At 44.5% G+C, this 20,188-nt stretch overlaps 1 protein-coding gene across 1 annotated transcript in view; it reads right to left on the bottom strand.

The window, feature by feature from the left end:
• ahr2 (aryl hydrocarbon receptor 2) overlaps window positions 1-19,885 on the bottom strand; it is a 48,557-nt gene extending 28,672 nt beyond the window's left edge. Inside the window, exons 1-2 of the mRNA XM_042001570.1 lie at window positions 19,432-19,885; window positions 6,193-6,383 (exon numbers count right to left, since the gene is read on the bottom strand). Coding sequence (XP_041857504.1) covers window positions 6,193-6,383; window positions 19,432-19,490 — 250 coding nt within the window. The 5' untranslated portion in view covers window positions 19,491-19,885. The remainder of the gene's footprint in view (window positions 1-6,192; window positions 6,384-19,431) is intronic.
• Window positions 19,886-20,188: the final 303 nt, after the last annotated feature.

The raw sequence follows: 20,188 nt of genomic DNA, 5'->3' as shown, positions 1-20,188 counted from the left end.
AAACATTCCCTTTAGCAGTTTCACATGAACACCAGAGCATTTCTGTTAAATGTGGAGATATGCAGGTCCGGCCTCAGCAGAGGATTCAGCTGGAAGCACAGCAGCAGAACATCTGCAGAAATCTCTTTTCTTCATGGCAGTATGATGCAGAAATGATTTCACTAGACGGGGCTGGTAGTGTCAGCAAGCAGTCTTCACGACTGCAGTAAATGTGGCAGAAAAAAAGTCATTTTAAGTTCCTCCAGTTCTGGTTTTCAGTCTTCTGACTGTACGAAAGCCTCCAGATGTTTACTCCTCAGTCTGGAAGTGAGGAAAAATCTAAGACGTGCATCGAATGTCACAAAGACTTTTGTATCAGGCTGGTGCTGAATCTGCCAAGTTGTTTCTGTTCAAACCATAATAAAGCAGAACACTGAAAACAAAAACACGCCACCTTCGCTTTGCCTCACAATAGGAACATAATAGACCTCCTGTGAGCCACACCTCCGTCAAATAGCCCTGCTGACTATCTGCAGCTCCACCCTGCACCGTCTCCAACATAAACACCACGAGCTGATCCACGACCTCTCAGCCAGCCTGACACAGTCCAGAGTCAGACGTTTCCACTCACAAGCCTGCATCTCTTCATGCACCGAGGCAGTAACGTGCTGAGTTCAGGCCTCCGAGGCTGTCAGCTGCTGGATGACACACACCAAACACGTTCTGTTAACTACCTGAAACAAACATGGACGTCGCTTTCAGCACCGTCAGGCCTGCAGCTCACTTCCTGCTGCAGCCGACAGCTCGCTGACATTTACAGGAAAGCAGGAAACTGACACAGACAATATGGTCAATAAATACCCATTTACCTACACAAACCAGTCAGTGGAGAGCTATTTATAACGCTCGTGTAGAAATCTGAAGCAGAGTAAAATCCATTTTTGTTATTTATCCAGCATCTTGTGAAAGTTTGCAGCTCTACAACCTGCTAATAGGGACGCCAGCACGGCTCGCGCACAAACGTCGTCAAACTCATCATTTATAGTTAAATATTTATTCTGATATTTTGATTCTGAAAGAAACTACATTACTTTCATATTTGCGGATTAATTTCTGATAAATATATTCTGGCTGTTATAAAAGATGTCTGAATTTACTGGATTCATTCATTTAATTCATCTGGTTTAAACAAAAGGAGTAAAAATTAGAAAGCAATCAAAAATATTAGGAAGCTTATTTATTTATTACAAGAACAATAAAATATACAACAGCTTTACTGGATCTGATGGCAGATCGACAGTGGAACCAGTGGAACCAGTAAGTAGTCCTGAATGTGGGACAGATCCAGACTGGGACTCATGTTAACCAGAGAACAGCAAACCTCCAACCTGGTGGAGGAAAGTCATGTTCTCATCTGAGTTCCATCCCTGCAGCAGGAAGACTTTCTACCTGGATTCTCAGGTGTACCACCTCACCTGTCCTCTCATCATCCGTTCATCCAGCTGTTACCTTGGAAACTGTCCTTTATATCCAACCCACACTCAGCCAGAAGCTCATCAGCCGGAGACGTTTCCACTGGTCTCTGGGACGTGTCCACTGGTCTCTGAGACGTGTCCACTGGTCTGGGACGTGTCTACTGGTCTGGGACGTGTCTACTAGTCTCTGGGACGTGTCTACTAGTCTCTGGGACGTGTCCACTCGTCTGGGACGTGTCTACTGGTTTCTGGGGACGTGTCTACTGGTCTTTGGGACGTGTCCACAGGTCTGGGACGTGTCTACTGGTCTCTGAAACGTGTCCACTGGTCTGGGACGTGTCTACTGGTCTCTGGGACGTGTCCACTGGTCTGGGACGTGTCTACTGGTCTTTGGGACGTGTCCACAGGTCTGGGACGTGTCCACAGGTCTGGGACGTGTCCACAGGTCTCTGGGACGTGTTTATCGCTGCACTGCCTCCAAGACAGAAACGGAGGTTGAAAATCTGCTGATCACGAAGCTGCTGCTGCAGCCGAGGACACGACTCGGGGAAAAAACATATGTTATGAAATACTCGTCAGAAAATCTGAATAATACGGAGATTAAAAGACAAAAGCCGCTGCTGGACTCATGTAAACAACGTCACCCACAACAGTGAATTACTCCCACAATTCTGTGCATTGACGACACATTCTCGAAAATAAACTGCCTGGACGTAACTCACTGCATGGGCAATATGACGGAAAAATGAGGAACTGGATGTCTGGGAGGACATATTTGGGACAACCTGATAAAACTACTCTGTGACTTTACGTCACCGTTTCCGCTCGGCCGCCATCTTTATCTCCACATCATTTCAGCAGCTGCAGCTCGTGTGTCCAGCACGGCGAGGACTCTGGAGACCAAGAGAGTGCACATGTGTAGTCAGTGAAGCTGATGCTGCAGGAACATGGAGGTCGTCGCTATGACAACGGTAGACACTTCAGTTCTGGAGCTGGAAACTCTAAAATGAGTTGGCTTCAGATGCATGTCCAGCCAGAAGATTGTCTCATTTGAGACAAGATCATCCTCACCCATCACGTCAGAGTGAAGATCACCAGGTCGTCATGGCAACAGAAAATACAAGTACACAAAGCTAAAAAGAAGGTAAACAAATCAGGGGACTTACATGGAAATAAATTAATAAGTGTGGGTTTATAAATTGCAGGATGACCACTAAGGAGAATTAGGCTTGAAAAAAGAAATAAAATAAAAAAGGAGATTTAACAGAAACTAAACTGACTGTCTGAAAGAGAAAAACAAAACTAACAAGGAAACATGAGAAACAACCGAGAATTCAATTTAAAAACGTACGGGGAAAATAATTTAAAAACAAGGGGATAGAAATAACAAAAAATATATATAAAAATAAAAATACAGATAATTTTACAATAAGATATTAATATGTTTATTGAAATAACTAAAATACAATGGTTCTTGTTTTGGTTGTCTTCATATTAAATATGCTTATCTATTCATTTCTATGCATATTTTCCTTTTCTTTCCACAGATTGCTTTCTTCTGTGTGGCACTGATACCATACATCAGTACAGGAGACCAACATATACGGAAATACAGGATGGCCAGAAAATTAAACCTGGAAATAATATAAAAAAAAAACAAATAAGCGGATTCAGTAGAAATGAATAAATAAACGTTAAAATATAAACACAATTAAACCTGAGCCAATTAGGTTTGGACGTGAGCTTCGTTCACAAGAAAATTATTCTCATTAATCACCTCAAAAATCTATTTACAAAGACTAAAGAATAAAATAAAATAAAATAAAATAAAATAAATATTCACTCAGAGGGGGTGGAGCCAAGCTGCTTCTCAAATCTGATTGGCTCAAAGAGGATCGCAAAAACTGAAAAAGAAGTTTAAATGTTTAGTAAATATGAACATGAATGAAGATTTAAAACGCAAAGAATAAAACAAACCATAAAAATAAACATTACATTTTTGGAGGAAATTTGGGCAATTTTACAGAAAAAAAACAAACAAAAAAAAAAAACAAATGCCGATGAGGAAGCAGAGTCTGGGGTAGCTGGTGCTGGCTCTGAGGTCGCTGAGGTGGTTAAAAAGCTCCTCGGTGGCAGGGCCCCGGGGGTGGATGAGGTCCGCCCAGAGTTCCTTAAGGCTCTGGATGGTGTAGGGCTGTCTTGGCTGACACGCCTCTGCAGCATCGCGTGGACATCGGGGACAGTTCCCCTGGACTGGCAGACTGGGGTGTCTGCAATAGGGTCTGCCGTCTGCATCGGTCTGTCGTGGTGAAGATAGAGCTGAGCCAAAAGGCAAAGCTCTCGATTTACCGGTTGATCTACGTTCCTACCCTCACCTATGGTCATGAGCTGTTGGTAGTGACCTAAAGAACGAGATCGCGAATACAAGCAGCTAAAATGAGTTTTCTCCGCAGGGTGGCCGGGCTCTCCCTTAGAGATAGGGTGAGAAGCTCGGTGATCCAGGAGGGACTCAGAGTAGAGCCGCTCAGAGAGGAGCCTCCTGGACACCTCCCTGGTAAGGTGTTCTGGGTAAGCCCCACCGGGAGCAGGCCCCGGGAAGACCCAGGACACACTGGAGGGACTACATCTCTTGGCTGGCCTGGGAACGCCCCCCAGGCTGGGGAGAGGGAATTCTGGGCTTCCTTGCTTAGGAAGCTCCCACGACCTGCCCCGGGATAAGTGGAAGAAAATGGATGGATGGAAAAAAATATATTTATTAAAATAAATATAATAAAATGTTGTTTTCAATGTCTTTAAACACAGTTTAATCATTTTTACGTATCATTTTACAGATTTATTCTGTTTTGTGGAACTGAATAAGATCTGAGCTCTGGTTAAACAACGTACAGAGCTAGTAAATAAAACAACTTCCTCATGTTGATTTAACAGCATAAATCAAAGATATGGAAACTTTGTCTCGTCCTTCCTGATACGACGTCCATCGTTTCTGTGCCTTCCTTCAGTTTCTGACGCAGCAGAATGAAGCTGGAGCCGTTTCAGATGAATTAAAAACAGGCAGATTAAGCCTGCAGACCATCTCAGCTTAGAAAAATGTTTACACATCAGCTGCATGCAGCTCGTCTCACCTGCAGAGCAACAGAAAGTAGGCGAAAGGGTGAGAAAGGAGGCATGGCTGGAATGTCACAGACCAAACGTGCCCGTTCACACCGTGCACGGACCATATGCAAGCTGCTGAACGTGCCTTCATCGCAGTCATCCTCTCACTCCGTTCACTTTGAAACTGCACTGGCTGCAGAACGAAACCAGTGAAAGCTCATGAAAAATGAACAATGTTTATCCTGATAAAACCAGGAACACACACACACACACACGCCTCTTCATCACACATACAGGAGTTCACACACATGTCCTGATGATTTTATGACTCACACATGACTCATCACGTCTTCAAAGCCCAAACATTTAATCAACACGAAGCAGATCTTAATGGAGGCTCTTGCGGGTGTTGCTGGCGGAGAGGGTGGAGGGAGGTTATAAATACCGAGGATGTGTTGTTTCCTAAAACCAGATTCTTCCTGCGTACTTCTCATTCCTGCCTCGGCTGTCAATGAACCGCTGGAACATCGTCATGTGACGCTCTCAGATCACCTTCAGTTCAGCAATACGACCGAGGACCTCTGCTCTGGTTTAGAGGTTTATCAAGTACAGAAGATTTCATTCCCTCGGTCTTCACCCTCAATGTGACGAGCAGAAGATGAAGAAAAAGTACTCCAACATAAGTTAGTAACAACTTCCTTCCCTGTTTGTGTCGAAGCAGCTGCTTTTCTAAAAGTGAGAGGAAAAGAGTGGACATGACTGAAAGCCTGAGTGCACGAGGAAGAAAGAATGAGGCAACAACAGCCTGTTGTTGTGCAGCCTGTTATTCAGCCCTAAAAAGCCCGGACGCTGTATAAAACGTAAACATGCCAACTGGATCACACAATGCAACTGTTTTTATGTTCCACATACTACATGTTTTACAGGTGTAGGGTTTTATTTAATCTTCAAATCATTGCTTTTACTCATTTTTTGTACATTTAAGAAAAAAATTCCAGAGCTCCTGAAAACTGTATTTTATAGAAAATGACCATTTTCTTCCCATAAGGATGACATCATGTAATAAATTTGGCATTTAAAAGAGTTTAAATAATTAAAATAACTATATATCTTTTTTAATGAGGAGTAATGCTGATTTAGCAATTTGAGCAAAAAGGTGGAAAAAAACTAAATCTGCAGTGGTTTTGCTTCCCAGAGCTTTTGTTAGGAAGTTGATGCACGCAGAGAGTTAAAACACTGAATGTGCTTCATCTTCATCCTCCCAAATAAAAGACTCTCCTAGTTTCTTCTTAATGCCGACATGAACCAGGCTGCAGGACCGAGCTCATGCAACCAGGACCAGTTGGTTAGGTGGAGGGAGTTTACGTTTCCCAACAGGGAATTTTTATTTCCTCCCTGCCTGTTACTTTATATCCTCGTGCAAAGTCCTGAAAACACTGCAGAAAGCTGGTGATTTAACAGTTTAATGGAAGGTGTTTTCCACCTGTTTTCCAGTCTTCTCCAGGCCCGTAAGAATAAACAGGGGACCAGTAAAACTCTGACCCACTGGTGCAGGAGGGAAGGGGTAAAAATGTCCTGCTGGAGCTCTAACTGAAGCCGAGACGTGGAAACACACAGAAACCAAACCAAGGGTGCTCCTCACCTTTAAAGTAGCTCTTCACCCTCAGGTATCCCACGCTGAGGCGGAGGACCGACAGCTTGTCCAGACGGGAGCGAATGTCCTCGGGGAAGGGTAGGAGGTCCATCAGCCTGTCCAGCTCCCCGTTCAGCCGATCCCGATGCCGCTTCGAAGGGTTCGATTTGACCACTTCACTGGTGTCAGGGATCTTCTTCCTGGGGGGTGAGGGGAGGTGTTACATGTGCAGACTGAGGATTCAGGCCTGGCGTAACCCGCCCTGCGACAACACTGAAGCTGCTGAGAGCTGCTAATTACACATCAGCCATGTTATCCGTCTGCAGCGACCCACACTGAATAACAACAGGAAGTCATGACACACGCCGCAGATGTCCAGAGCGCCACAAACTCACACCAGGTCAAACAACGCCGAGTGTGTCCAAACAGTGACAACCTGGTGTTGAGCTCCCCGTGGGAAGGTTTCATGTTACATTAAGGTCTCATTAAACAGGAAACACACTCTCGGTCCACCTGTTCAACTTCCTGTTAACACAAATATCTCATCAGCCAATCAGCTGGCAGCAACTCCGTGCATGTAAACATGTAGACATGAAGAGGAATTCTGTTTTACCGTGTCAGCTCACGTTTTCCAGGACGGCCTGGCCAATTATGTGGTGACTATATAAAAATATATTATTTTTTTCTTTGAGATATTATTATTATTATCATGTTGGATCTAAAGGCCTTTAATGTGACCTGCAGTGAAGGGATCCGGGGCAGAACCTGTTTAATTTATTTTCATAAATATGACAATTAAAAACTCTAATTAAAAGGTAGAAATATACAGACAAACAGACAGACAGACAGACAGACAGACAGGCAGACAGACAGATCCTCTTCATACGAATCGGTACTATTAGGGAAATAAACAGATGTTTTGACCATATTAAGATTTATTGTTACAAAAGAGAAATAAAGCACCTTACAGTTAGTTTATTTCATTAGATTTCAGGTGTTTATGCATTGAAATAAAATAAAATAAAATAAATTAAAGATGATTATATGTGAGAGAAAATAAACAAAAGATTCTTTTAAAAAAATAAAATGCCAGATTATGCAAGAAAGAAACAACAGATTTAAAACAATAAAATAACATAAAAATAACTGTCCACAATAAAAAAAAATTACAACTCAAAAATCTTTTCATAACCACCCTGCAGCTAAAACAAATAAATAAATAAACTCATCAGATTTCTGATTGTGCAAGAGAGAAAAACAAGTAAAAGACGAAAAATGCAAAAAGAAAAAAAACCTTTAGGTAAATATGCGAGAGGGAAAAGAACTAGATCAATTTTTAAAAGCGACATCATCACCTGGTTACCTGTGACACACACAGCTTCATGTGCTGCGGGTTTCAGCCACGTTGCATCCCATCATGTTGTCTGTAAAGCTGAATTACACCGAGCCGCATGAAGATACCGACACAAAGAAGAACCTGTTCAGACCTGTTCCAGCAGCTTCTACCTTCTAGGCCTGGTCAACATGACAAGAGCTTGTTTTCAGCTCAGGGTTCACTCAGCCTGACACGACTCTTTGTTTCTAATCTGAAACCACAAACATAACTTCACTGAAAACGACCGTCTGGCTGGTACCAGCCAACCTGAGTGAAACCTACCAGAACCTCGCTGCTGATGCTTCTGCTCGTTGCAATCACGCTGAATTCATTTCCAGCAGGCTAACTCAGAGGAGAACTCAAGCAGCCACGAACATTTTCTTTCCCCAAACGTCTCTTTTTACAGAAACTCCCCATAATGACAGGCTATTAAATTTCCTCCCTCGCCACTAAACTCGCCCGCTGCCCTCATGCCCGGGCTCTACCTTCTCAGAAAGGCCTGATCTCACTGTGAAGAAATGCTCTGCAGAGACAAAAGCCAGCATTCAGAGAGGTTTTTCCTCCTTGGTTTACAGGATCACGGGGCTGAGCAGCAGACATCAGGGTGTTCCAGCTGAAAGAAGGCCTCGCTTTCGACCAGGAGCCCTGGTCTCTGCGGGACGACGGCCGGCCTCGGCGCTGACCCGATCCGGAGGGATGACTCACTGAGAAGCATGACGAAGCCGGCTGATAAACAGACTGAATAACAGCTTATAAAAAGCTGCCTCTGGCCTTTCAGAACTTTCCAGACAGGACAGACAAAAGAGAAACCTGGAAGGTCAAAGCACTATCACTTCAGACTTCTACGGTTCTGGTTCTGCTCAGACCTGCTCTGATGGGTGCCCAGATCGTAGTTCTGACCAAGTCACACTGATGCAGACCCGTTAACACACAGCAGTGGTTAATGTGGCTTCAGTAAACAAAAAACAGCTGTTCAAGCTCCCCTCCTCCAGGATTTTACCTCCAACTGCTGCAGCTGCAGTAGGGACTCCTGCTGTAATGCAGCGTCTGTCTCGTGTCCTCAGGTGAAGACGTTTTTCTCTCTGAGACAACATCGTCCCAGTTACTGCAGGTAAACCCTCACAGTGTAACACCGAGCTTCAGCGTTTCTTCTACATTTAACACTGATCATCATTTATGAGTCATGGTCACATGACATGTGAGAAAACATTCATATTTTCAGGTTTTTCAGTAGGACATATGTCCCTCCAGAGCTACCATACACAGACTGAACCCAGCTTAGTGGCGTCTTTAGAACCCATTAAAATAACCATAAATCTCCCACAGAACTGAGGAGGTAAGCTCATTCTTGTCATTATCAGTACCGATCATCGTTTATCAGAAGTTTACCTATAATCAGAGTTTCTAGATTGATGGGCAGCAACAGCTGCTGCTCTAATATCGTTGCTGATGTCTTTCCTCCTTGGCATGGAGTTTACACACTGGCATGTTTACAGGGACGGACTGAAAACCAGAGGCCTGTACGAAGAGTGGCCAACATACCGGAGGTCTCTGTTACCTGGGGGGACCTACCCAGACATTCAGGTCACATGAAAGGGGCGGAGTCTGCAGCGTCTGACCAATCACAGACATGGAGAAACCCTGCAGAGCAGCTACTTCACCATGGAGGAGCAGACTATCAGTCTTCACAAATATGAACAAACGTTTGTCTGAATGTCTGTTTGTCAGCAACATGAGTCACAACGTTCGGGACGGAGTTTCATCAAATTTTCAGTAAATGTCAGAAATGTAATAAAGGAACAAGTGATTAGATTTTGGGGTGATCCAGATTATTATTTTAGAGGATTCTTATGGGGAGATGTGGATCATTTTGCCGTTAGAGGACGCAGAACACAAAGCACTGTAAAAATAAATAAATAAATAAAAAAAACATGCAAAATTGCACAAAAAAAATCTGCAAAACTGCGAAGCCGCGAAAGATGAACTGCGTTATAGCGAGGGACCCCTGTACCAGTCAAGGCCGGCTTTACGCAGGGGCAAGAGGGGGCAGTGCCCCCTCAAACAAACATTCTGCCCCCTCAATCAAATGCGCCGCAATGGGCAAATCTCTCCAAACGCTCTCTCCCCTCTGTACTGAACTCTGTGTGTCGGAGCTTCACAGGATCCATTGTACTGTCTTCAACAAGTCCTTCCCACCACCACAGAAAACAACCAATCAGTGTTTAGTATGCAAATGAGTTGACATACAGCCTGATCTTGCGGTGTCATATTTCTCCCCCTCGTAGAGAGAGCGGCTGCTGAGCTCCAGCGGTAAAACTTATAGAGTAAAGCTCTGTTAAATGTGTTGTAGCGATACTGAATAAATACTTATAATAACAGACGTATTTATTGCATCTATTCTGTCAACTGGGGTTTGTTTCTGTTCTATTTAAACGTGTCTACGCCTGTTAGTAGGAGCAGTGATCAATCACGCACGGGCCATAGATGTGACTGCCTCCTCGGTACTAGACTGAGGGAAAACGAGCTGCGCATATGAGACCCCTCAAGCTCCGCCCAGCCTTTAGTTCAGCATGCTAGTTTGAAGAAAAAAATAACAGAAAGTTTCACTCTACATTCCCGCTGCTTTCAGCAGTTCAGCTCAGAGCTTCATGTATGCCTTGTTGGTTCTTAAAATTTTGATGAAGGATCATTTAGTTTTTACTCATTTTCATTTATTATTATCATTATTTCCCCCTGAAGGTTCACTGCCTTATTTTGGTAGGGGGTTTAATTTTTTGCTCTGTTATTGTTGTGCTTGATAGTTATGATTCTTTAATCATTATGGTCTATATACAGACAGAAACAAACACACAGATAGTTGAGTTTATTGTTATTAGTTTCAAATTTATTCAAAATGCTTAGACATCTAATGGCTGTCCAATAGGGCAATTGTTATTTTGTTGGTTGTTAAAGCTTTGATAATGGATCATTCTTTTCTATTTTCTTACTTCATTTTGTTATTGATATTTTCTGTTCCCCCCCTGAGGGATTGCCACCTTATTGTGGTCAGGGGGTTTGCGTGCCTCAGTGACTCTAAGAGCTATACCAGCAGGAGCTTTGGTTTCAGGTGGGACACCCAAGCTGGACAGGTCTTAGAGTAGAGGCCTGACAAAGTGCAATCCATTTCTTTGAAGTTGGACTCCACTAACAGCACAGTTCCGTTAAAGAAACACTTAAAAAACAACAACAAGAAAATGCTGAAGTATGTACTCATAGTGCCCCCTTCAAATTTATGCCTGCCCCCTCATGTATGCATTCCTAGAACCGGCCCTGGTACCAGTATCATATCGGTGTCGGTGATACTTGCCCTGGATTTACTTGGTATCGGATCAATGCCAAATTATCGCCCAGCTCTATAGATTACACAAAAATGCTGATTTAATTTCTCCCACTCAAGAAATTCAGTGCAACCGCGTCTTCGCATCATTTCTTTTATTTTATTTATTATAAATATATATTATATTTATAAATGATTCATATATTTATATAAAAATATTTTATTTATTTTACTATTTAATTTATCTAATATTCAATTGTTTTATTTATTCCAGCATTTGATTCTATTTTTTTCCCTAATTCATTACTGAATTTATTGTATTTTATATAATTGTGAATAAAATCAGGCACTACGGGGTGGTTTGATTTTCACGTTTTCCGTCTGTTAGATAATAAAATGAAACGCACCTCCCCGCCTTCATGTCACATCCTTCACCCTCCACATTAAAGCTGCCGCTGCTTTCTGGAATAATCTCATGCTGGAGCTGCAGGGTCTAACTTATAATCAACTTTCTCTGCTGTATGTACATTCACACACACACATTTTCACCGTGTTGTGTGTGAGGTTTCAGTCAGCCCCGTACACTATAATTAACCCAGACTGTTAAACGGAGAAGTTATCCCAGGAGGCAGCAGGAATGCCGCTGATAACAGCCAACAAAGATAAGAAAGAACAAAAACAGGTTCAGAGTGAATTTAAGCAGCGCTGCACAACGGCGGTTGTTAGTGGACGGTGAGACCAAACCAACTACAACAGACCGTCTCCTGGAGAGAAGACGGATGCAGGGTGCTCTGCAGGCGTCCTCGGTAATAAAAGAGGGAATGTGGACGGGCAGCGCCGCCGTGGAATGCCCCTGTGTGGTGACCACAGCGGTTTACAGTCGGCCTCAATGCTGCCTTTGTGCAGCGGAGCCCAGCCGGCCGGCCAGGAAACCTCAGCCCCACAGACGTCTGCACACAGGCCACCTCTTTATTTTTGGGATTTACAGGGAGCAGCCGAGTCCGTCTGAGGATTCATATCTACGTTACAGAGGAGACGGAAACTATCGCTCCATCTATGCAAATATCATTACTAAACTTTAAAGGGGTGGGGGTCCACGTGGTTGTGATGCACAGATTCACTAACCAGAAGAAATAGGCACATCCAGATCATGATCCCTCCATCACCATGCTGACTGCTGCTATGAGCTGCTCTGACCAAACATGTCAACTTCAGCTAATTTCAGGCTCAGCTCTAACTCCAGGTCAAAGCAGACCTGCATTCAATGACTTTCTCACACATGAATGACTGGTTAACAAGCTGGTCACCAGCCAAGTCCGCTACACTCAAACCACTGCAGTCTTTGTCCATCTCATGGACAGGGAAAATGCAAATATACGTCTTCTTTGTAAAGATAGATAGATAGATAGATAGATAGATACTTTATTGATCCCGAGGGAAATTCAAGCATCCAGTAGCATATACATACATTAAAGGTTAGTACTTGACATTAGGGGTTAGTACTTAAGCATAACTAGACTAATTTAAAATTAAATAGAGGCAACGGTAGATAAAGAAGACCATTATTATGGTCTATGTACATATATACTGTACAGGTGATCAAGTATGTACATATGTTGACGGTGGTAGCCAAACAAGGTGCATGAGTGAAAAAGTGCAGGATGTGCAAAAACTGCTGAGACAGTGTTAACAGAATGGGATAAGAGCAAATGTGCTTCCAAATGAGAAAAAGGCACATGTCCATAAAAACTATTCAGACTATGGTTGTGGTTGTGACCCCTGCGCCCTCAGCGAGATGTTGTACAGCCGGATGGCCCGGGGTACGAAAGAGTTTTTGAGTCTGTTGGTGGAGCAGGTCAGGGACAGTAGTCTGGGGCTGAACACACTCCTCTGCCTGCTCAGAGTTCTATGCAGAGGGTGAGAGGAGGAGTCCAGGATGGTCAGGATCTTGTCCAAGGTCCTTTTTTCTGCCACTGAGACCAAAGAGTCCAGCTCTGTGCCCACCACAGATCCTGCCCTTCGGATCACTCTATCCAGCCGTGCTGCGTCCCTTTTCTTTATGCTGCCTCCCCAACACACCACAGCATAGAAAAGGACACTGGCCACCACAGTCTGGTAGAACATCAGCAGCAGTTTCTTGCAGATGTTGAAGGACCTCAGCCTCCTTAGAAAGTACAGACGGCTCTGTCCTTTCTTGTGGATGGCGTTGATGGTCTCTGACCAGTCCAGTCTGTCATCAAGCTGCAGTCCCAGGTACTTATATGAACTGACCGACTCCACCTCCACACCCTCTATGGAGACGGGCCTCAGGTCTGATCTGTTCCTCCTGAAGTCCACCACCAGCTCCTTGGTTTTGGAAGTGTTCAGCTTCAGGTGGTTCGCCCTGCACCAGCCAACAAAGTCTTCCACCAAACTCCTGTACTCCTCCTCCTGTCCATCCTTAATACATCCAACTATGGCAGTGTCGTCTGAGTACTTCTGCATGTGGCAGAGCTCAGACTCATACTGGAAGTCTGATGTGTAGATTGTGAACAGGACAGGGGAGAGCACAGTGCCCTGTGGTGCTCCGGTGCTGCTGACCACAGTGTCAGATGTGCAGCCACCCAGCCTAACGTACTGTGGTCTCTCTGAGAGGTAGTCCACAATCCAGGAGACCAGATGTGAGTCCGCTCCCATGTTATGCAGCTTGTCTCTCAGAAGAGTGGGCTGGATGGTGTTGAAGGCGCTGGAGAAGTCGAAGAACATGACCCTCACAGCGCCGCTGCCACTGTCCAAGTGAGTGTGTGCCCGGTGAAGGAGGTACAGGATGGCGTCATCCACCCCCACCTTTGCCTGGTAGGCAAACTGCAGGGGGTCCTGGGCGTGTTGAACCTGGGGTCTGAGGTGGTGGAGCATCAGCCGTTCCAGGGTCTTCATCACATGTGATGTTAGAGCCACCGGCCTGAAGTCTTCTGGTTGACTCGCGTGTGGCTTCTTGGGGACTGGGACGAGACAGGATGTCTTCCACAGGGTTGGAACTTTCCCCAGACTGATGCTCATGTTGAAGACCCGCTGGAGGGGATCCCCCAGCTCAGCAGCACAGGCCTTGAGTAATCTCGGGCACACCTTGTCCGGACCTGCTGCCTTACCAGGGCGAAGCCGCTTCATCTCTCTGCTGACTTGCTGACCCGTGATGGTGATGGGTGCTGTGGCGCTGCCTGTGTCCTCCTGCTGGCTGATGATGATAGGTGGTGGGCGGGTTGGGAGAGAGGGGGCGTTGTTGAAGAACTGGTTGAACTGATTTGCTCTCTCTGTGTCCCCTTCTGCTGTGCTGCGGTTCTTCTTGCAGCCTGTGATGGTCTTCATCCCTTCCCAGACCTCCCTCATGTTGTTCTGCTGCAGCTTCTGCTCCACCTTCCTGCTGTAGGACTCCTTGGCCTCCCGCAGGCGAATCTTGAGCTCCCTCTGTACCTGCTTCATCTCCTCCCTGTTTCCATCTTTGAACGCCCTCTTCTTTCTGTTGAGGACCTCCTTCATGTCGCTGGTAATCCAGGGCTTGTTGTTGGGGAAACAGCGCACAGTCTTAATAGGGAGAACAGTATCCCTGCAGAAGTTCACATAGTCTGTGAAACAGTGAGTAACCCCCTCAATGTCCTCACTGTGTGGCTCAATGAGTACATTCCAATCTGTGGAGTTGAAACAGTCCCTCAGAGCCTCCTCTGCCTCAGGGGTCCACTTCCTGAAGGAGCGGGTGGTTGTAGGCTGCCTCTGTACTTTTGGCTTGTACTGAGACTGGAGATAGACCAAGTTGTGGTCGGACTTTCCCAGTGGGGGGAGGGGTATGGCGGTGTATGCATCCTTAGTGTTTGCATACAGGAGGTCTATTGTCCGGTTCTGCCTGGTGGGGCAGTTTACAAACTGATAAAAGTCCTGCAATGTATTGTCCAGTGTGACATGGTTAAAGTCCCCAGATATTAGGACGAACGCGTCTGGATGTTGTGTTTGCACCCTGGCAACGACGGATTGAATGACGTCACACGCGGTGTCAGCGTGTGCCCGTGGAGGAACGTAAACAACAATGGCGATGGTGTGGGAGAACTCCCGTGGCATGTAGTATGGTCGGAGACTCACCGCTAAAAGCTCCGTGTCCTGGTTGCAGACAGTCTCCTTCACCGTAACATGCCCAGGGTGGCACCATCTGTTGTTCACATACAGTGCGAGTCCCCCTCCTTTCCTCTTGCCACTGAGCTTACAGTCCCGGTCCGCTCTCACCAGGTAAAATCCAGGTAGTTCCACGGTGGTATCGGGCGTGCTGCTGCTCAGCCATGTTTCAGAGAAACACACTACACTGCACTCTCTGTAGGTCCTCTGGGTCTTAACGAGGGCGGCCAGCTCGTCGATCTTGTTTGACACAGAGTTTACGTTCCCCATAACTATCGAAGGAACTGCGGGCTTGTATTTCCACCGCTTTGCCTGTAGCTTGGCCTTTAGCTTCGCTCCAGCTCGGCAGCCGCGATACGGGCGGCGCAGCTCTGCAGGTATGGGGTGAACAATGCCGGCTCGCCCTATTGTCCATAGTTCGAGTAGCTTCTCCTTAGAATAAACAAGGATTCTACTACAACTTTGCCTCTCCAAATACTCCATATCCTTAGGATATAATATAAATACACAGCAGACGCGTGTAGAAAGAAAAGGAAAGGGTAGAAAAGTGCAAAAAACACTTAAATAAGGAGAAAGAAGACGGAGCTACTGGCGAGGCCGCCGACTTCCGTCAGCGCCATTTTAACACACAGTTACACATGGCTCAGCTCTTGCTCCTCTTGGATCTTCTGTTATGATCTAAAATAATTCAAACTGGACCACAAGGAGGGTCTGAAGAGAGGAGTGTGTTGTTCCACTGGGAAAAAGGTCCTTAGGACATGAGAGTGGTTCAGTCTGGTTTAAAACAAGGGCTAGTTAGCATGTCCCTGTTAGTATGTCCAGAAGTAAGTTAGCACGCCTATGTAAGCATACCCATGTTAGCACGTCCAGAGGCTAGTTAGCGTGTCCATGTTAGCATGCCCAGAGGTTAGTTAGCATACCCATGTTAGCACGTCCAGAGGCTAGTTAGCGTGTCCATGTTAGCATGTCCAGAAGTAAGTTAGCATGTCCATGTTAGCATGTCCAGAGGCTAGTTAGCATGTCCATGTTAGTATATCCAGAGGCTAGTTAGTATGTCCATGATAGCATGTCCAGTGGCTAGTTAGCATGCCTATGTAAGCATGCCCATGTTAGCATGTCCAGACGCTAGTTAGCGTGGCTATGTTTGCATTTCCAGAGGCTAGTAAGCATATCCATGTTAGTATGTCCAGAGGCTAGTTAGCATGTCCAGTGGCTAGTTAGCATGCCTATGTAAGCATGCTCATGTTAGCATGTCCAGTGGCTAGTTAGCATGCCTATGTAAGCATGCCCATGTTAGTATGTCCAGAGGCTAGTTAGCATGTCCATGTTAGTATATCCAGAGGCTAGTTAGTATGTCCATGTTAGCATGTCCAGTGGCTAGTTAGCATGCCTATGTAAGCATGCCCATGTTAGCATGTCCAGACGCTAGTTAGCGTGGCTATGTTTGCATTTCCAGAGGCTAGTAAGCATATCCATGTTAGTATGTCCAGAGGCTAGTTAGCATGTCCATGTTAGCATGTCCAGTGGCTAGTTAGCATGCCTATGTAAGCATGCCCATGTTAGCATGTCCAGAGGTTAGTTAGCATGTCCATGTTAGTATGTCCAGAGGCTAGTTAGCATGTCCATGTTAGTATGTCCAGAGGCTAGTTAGCATGTCCATGTTAGCATGTCCAGTGGCTAGTTAGCATGCCTATGTAAGCATGCCCATGTTAGCATGTCCAGAGGTTAGTTAGCATATCCATGTTAGTATGTCCAGAGGCTAGTTAGCATGTCCATGTTAGTATGTCCAGAGGCTAGTTAGCATGCCTATGTAAGTATGCCAATATTAGCATGTCCAGAGGTTAGTTAGCATATCCATGTTAGTATGTCCAGAGGCTAGTTAGCATGTCCATGTTAGCATGTCCAGTGGCTAGTTAGCATGCCTATGTAAGCATGCCCATGTTAGCATTTCCAGAGGCTAGTTAGCGTGGCCATGTTTGCATTTCCAGAAGCTAGTTAGCATGACCATGTTAGTATGTCCAGAGGCTAGTTAGCATGTCCATGTTAGCACGTCTAGAGGTTAGTTAGCATGTCCATGTTAGCACGCTACCAATCAAGCCTGTCAACACTGAAAACTGTCAGCTGCTGCCATCTTGTTAATGTTAGTCCTTGTCCTTGTATGTACGATAGAAACCATCTCTGTGCCCACGTTGAATTTTAAACATTTTATCAAATGTGTCTTTACCTTATCACTTTTTGATCAGTTTTAGCTTATTGACTCTTTGTTTATAAACAAACCCATCAATCTAAAGATAAATCTTTAGATTGATGGGTACTTGTGTTTCTCTTTGTTTATCGTTGTTTGCTATGTGTTGTTTTGCTTTGTGGTTTAGTCTCTATAGTGTGTAGATTTTAACAATGTTATCAACTGTTGTCTCTGTTTAATCACTTTTGATCAGTTTCATCTCATCAAATAATATTTTTAGTTTGACGGATAATTGTTTTCCTCACAATTTTCTGTTTATCTTTTTCCTGAATCCAGGGACTTCTTGTGAGACCTGGCCTGGGACAACAGATGAAAATGAGCCCTTTGGCTAAATCTGTCATACTTAGAAGTGTTCCTTTGTTTATTAATGTGCTCTGTCCCTGTCAAATAAACAAGTAAAGTTTGGTCTGTCCAGAGGACCTTGTTCCAGACGTCTGCTGGTTTGTTCAGATGCAGCTTTGCCAACCTAAGCCGTGCTGCCATGTTCTTTCTTTCTCCTGCAACCTTCCCAACAAGCCATGCTGGTTCCATCTTTTTCTAACTGGACTGTTATGAACTTTGATATTTGACCTGCTAACTGAGGCCTGGAGAGTCTGAGATGGAGCTCTGAGGGATTTACACGGGCCGACCTTGGGCTGAACTTGCTGGGACATCTGGAAAATTGGCTCTTGTATGTTTGATGGACTCCAAATAGTTTGGAAATTAACTTTATAAACCTTCCCAGATCAATGAGCAGCAACATTTTCTTGCTGATGTCTTTCCTCCTTGGCGTTGTGTTAACACACACCTGGATGCAGTTTTCCACACTTATTCTGACTTTCAGTTTTTGTTCAATACAGAATAAAAAAGCATAAAATGCTATGTTGCTCATCTGAGGTTGAATCTACTGAATTTTAAGACCTTATAAGAACCAGGTGCTTTATTTTTATTACATCCTAATACAAAAAAAAAAAAAAAAAAAAAAAACTAGAAGTAAAAGAACACAGAAATTCTAATTTGCATGGCTTTGTGTCAACCTGAAATCTCTGCTTACAAGGAACACTGGTTTCTCTTTTAATAAAGTTTTAAAAGCTACGAAGACAAAACAATGGGGGGAAGGGCAGCAGCCACACAGCCAGCCTGAACTTGAAACCACAAAACCAAACCACACACATTCATTGACATGGTTTGTAAATGGTGTATTTGACACATATAGATGGAAGTGGTAAAGAAAGTAAAGAAGTAGTGAAAAGTACTACTAAGCAGTGAAAGTACAGGTACTTAAAAATTACTTTGGAAATTATTTGGAGTAATAAAACTATAGTTAATTACTTAAAAGTGTTATAAAATGAAAACTGTATACGAGGAAACACCACCGAAGCCATTGTTTTGTAAAGAACTGCAAATAAATAAATAAAACAAAGAAAAAAAAGAGCAGATGGGTTTAATTTCTGTTCGAATAATAATTTATTCTAGTAAAGTTTAAGTTTTAGAGTACTCTCTATGTTCATGGCGCCGATTTTTTAACCTTAAAAAAGTTTAAAACGTGATCAACAAGAGGCCAAAATAAGAACAATCTGCCTGCGCTGATCCCTGAACGCTGTTGCGCGAGCCTGTATCAGATTACAATAACACGCTCTGAGGGCGCGAGCCCCCGCCTCCAACCCCCGCCCTCCTCAGAGCATCGCGTGAGAGCAGCAGCCGACTTTCCAACTTGATTGTGATTAATGCGCGAGGGCAAGATGTCCATGCCAGATCCAGCTAGACACATTAAGGTGGTCCAAAAAAAGCGGAGAACTCGACTCGGAGAGGACAACTCCGAAAGGCGCGCGACTTCATAGCTGCTCCAAAAACTTCACTCAAGTCTTTATGAAACGTAACCAACAGTCAGAAAGTTAATATGGCGACGGGAGAAGTCCGCGGCTGCTTTCAGTCCACCTTAATTCACGCTGCCTTCATTTTCTGCACAATTTGATTTCATAACTTGATTATGAGCTAATCGACTTTCCATACTTTTAAGGCGACACGAGCCGAATGTTAGTGGTTACCTTTGTGTAACTTTACGCCGTAAGTTAGTTCCTAGTCACTTTTAACGATTTTAACCGATAACGTTGACATTTACCCCCCAAAGTTTCTGACATTATCACAATAACACATTGAGCCGCGTGAAGGGAAAAAGGTCGGCGGTCTTACTGCTTGAGGACGGGCTTCTTCCTCTTCTTGTTGGCGTAGATTCCCGGGTTGCCCAACATGGTGTCAAGCGGTTCAACTAAACTTTTCGACTAGCTCACTTTCTGTTCAGTTCCAGAAGCGTTACTGTATCCACCGCAGCGTTCAGCTTCACATTCCCATGTTTTAAAATAAAATTTAAAAAGTACACAAACGGCCCGGGCTCGCGGAGTTTCGGTGCGGCTTTGACAGCTCCCGGGGGCGGTCACTGCTCCTGACCTTGGTCGGTCGATCGGTCCGCGGTGCAGCGGGGCTGCTGGAAGTTCGGTGAAGGAGAGGAAATGGAAGTAAAGAAAAGTTTGGCTCAGAATTCAGACCACGTCCAACCCCTTCTCTTTGGATAAACAACGCCGCCTTATTATTACTATACGGAGTCACTTGAGTTTCTCTCTCTCTCAACACACACACATACACGCACGGGGCGTTTTCAGGAAATGTGTACAGTCTGTAGGAGCTGCGTTTTAAGGTGGACTGGCTCTTTCTGGCTCGCTTTTTTATAACGAAAAAAATGCTTTTATAACATCCAAATTGGGTTAAGATTTTTTTTTTTTTTTTGGGGGGGGGGATTTTTTTCACATGTTACACGCACGCTTCCCATTTAAAGACACAATATTCCCACTGAAATCCATGTGAACTGAGTGTTTTAGTTCCACTGCTACTCATGGAGAGTGGGACAAATTTAGAAAAGTTACAAAAGGCAGAACAATAGTGGGAAAACAGG

This window comes from Melanotaenia boesemani, chromosome 12, assembly GCF_017639745.1.
Source record: "Melanotaenia boesemani isolate fMelBoe1 chromosome 12, fMelBoe1.pri, whole genome shotgun sequence".
NCBI classification, from domain to species: domain Eukaryota; kingdom Metazoa; phylum Chordata; class Actinopteri; order Atheriniformes; family Melanotaeniidae; genus Melanotaenia; species Melanotaenia boesemani.
Note: the sequence above shows the minus strand (reverse complement) of the source record. Positions and strands in the feature narration are given on the sequence as shown.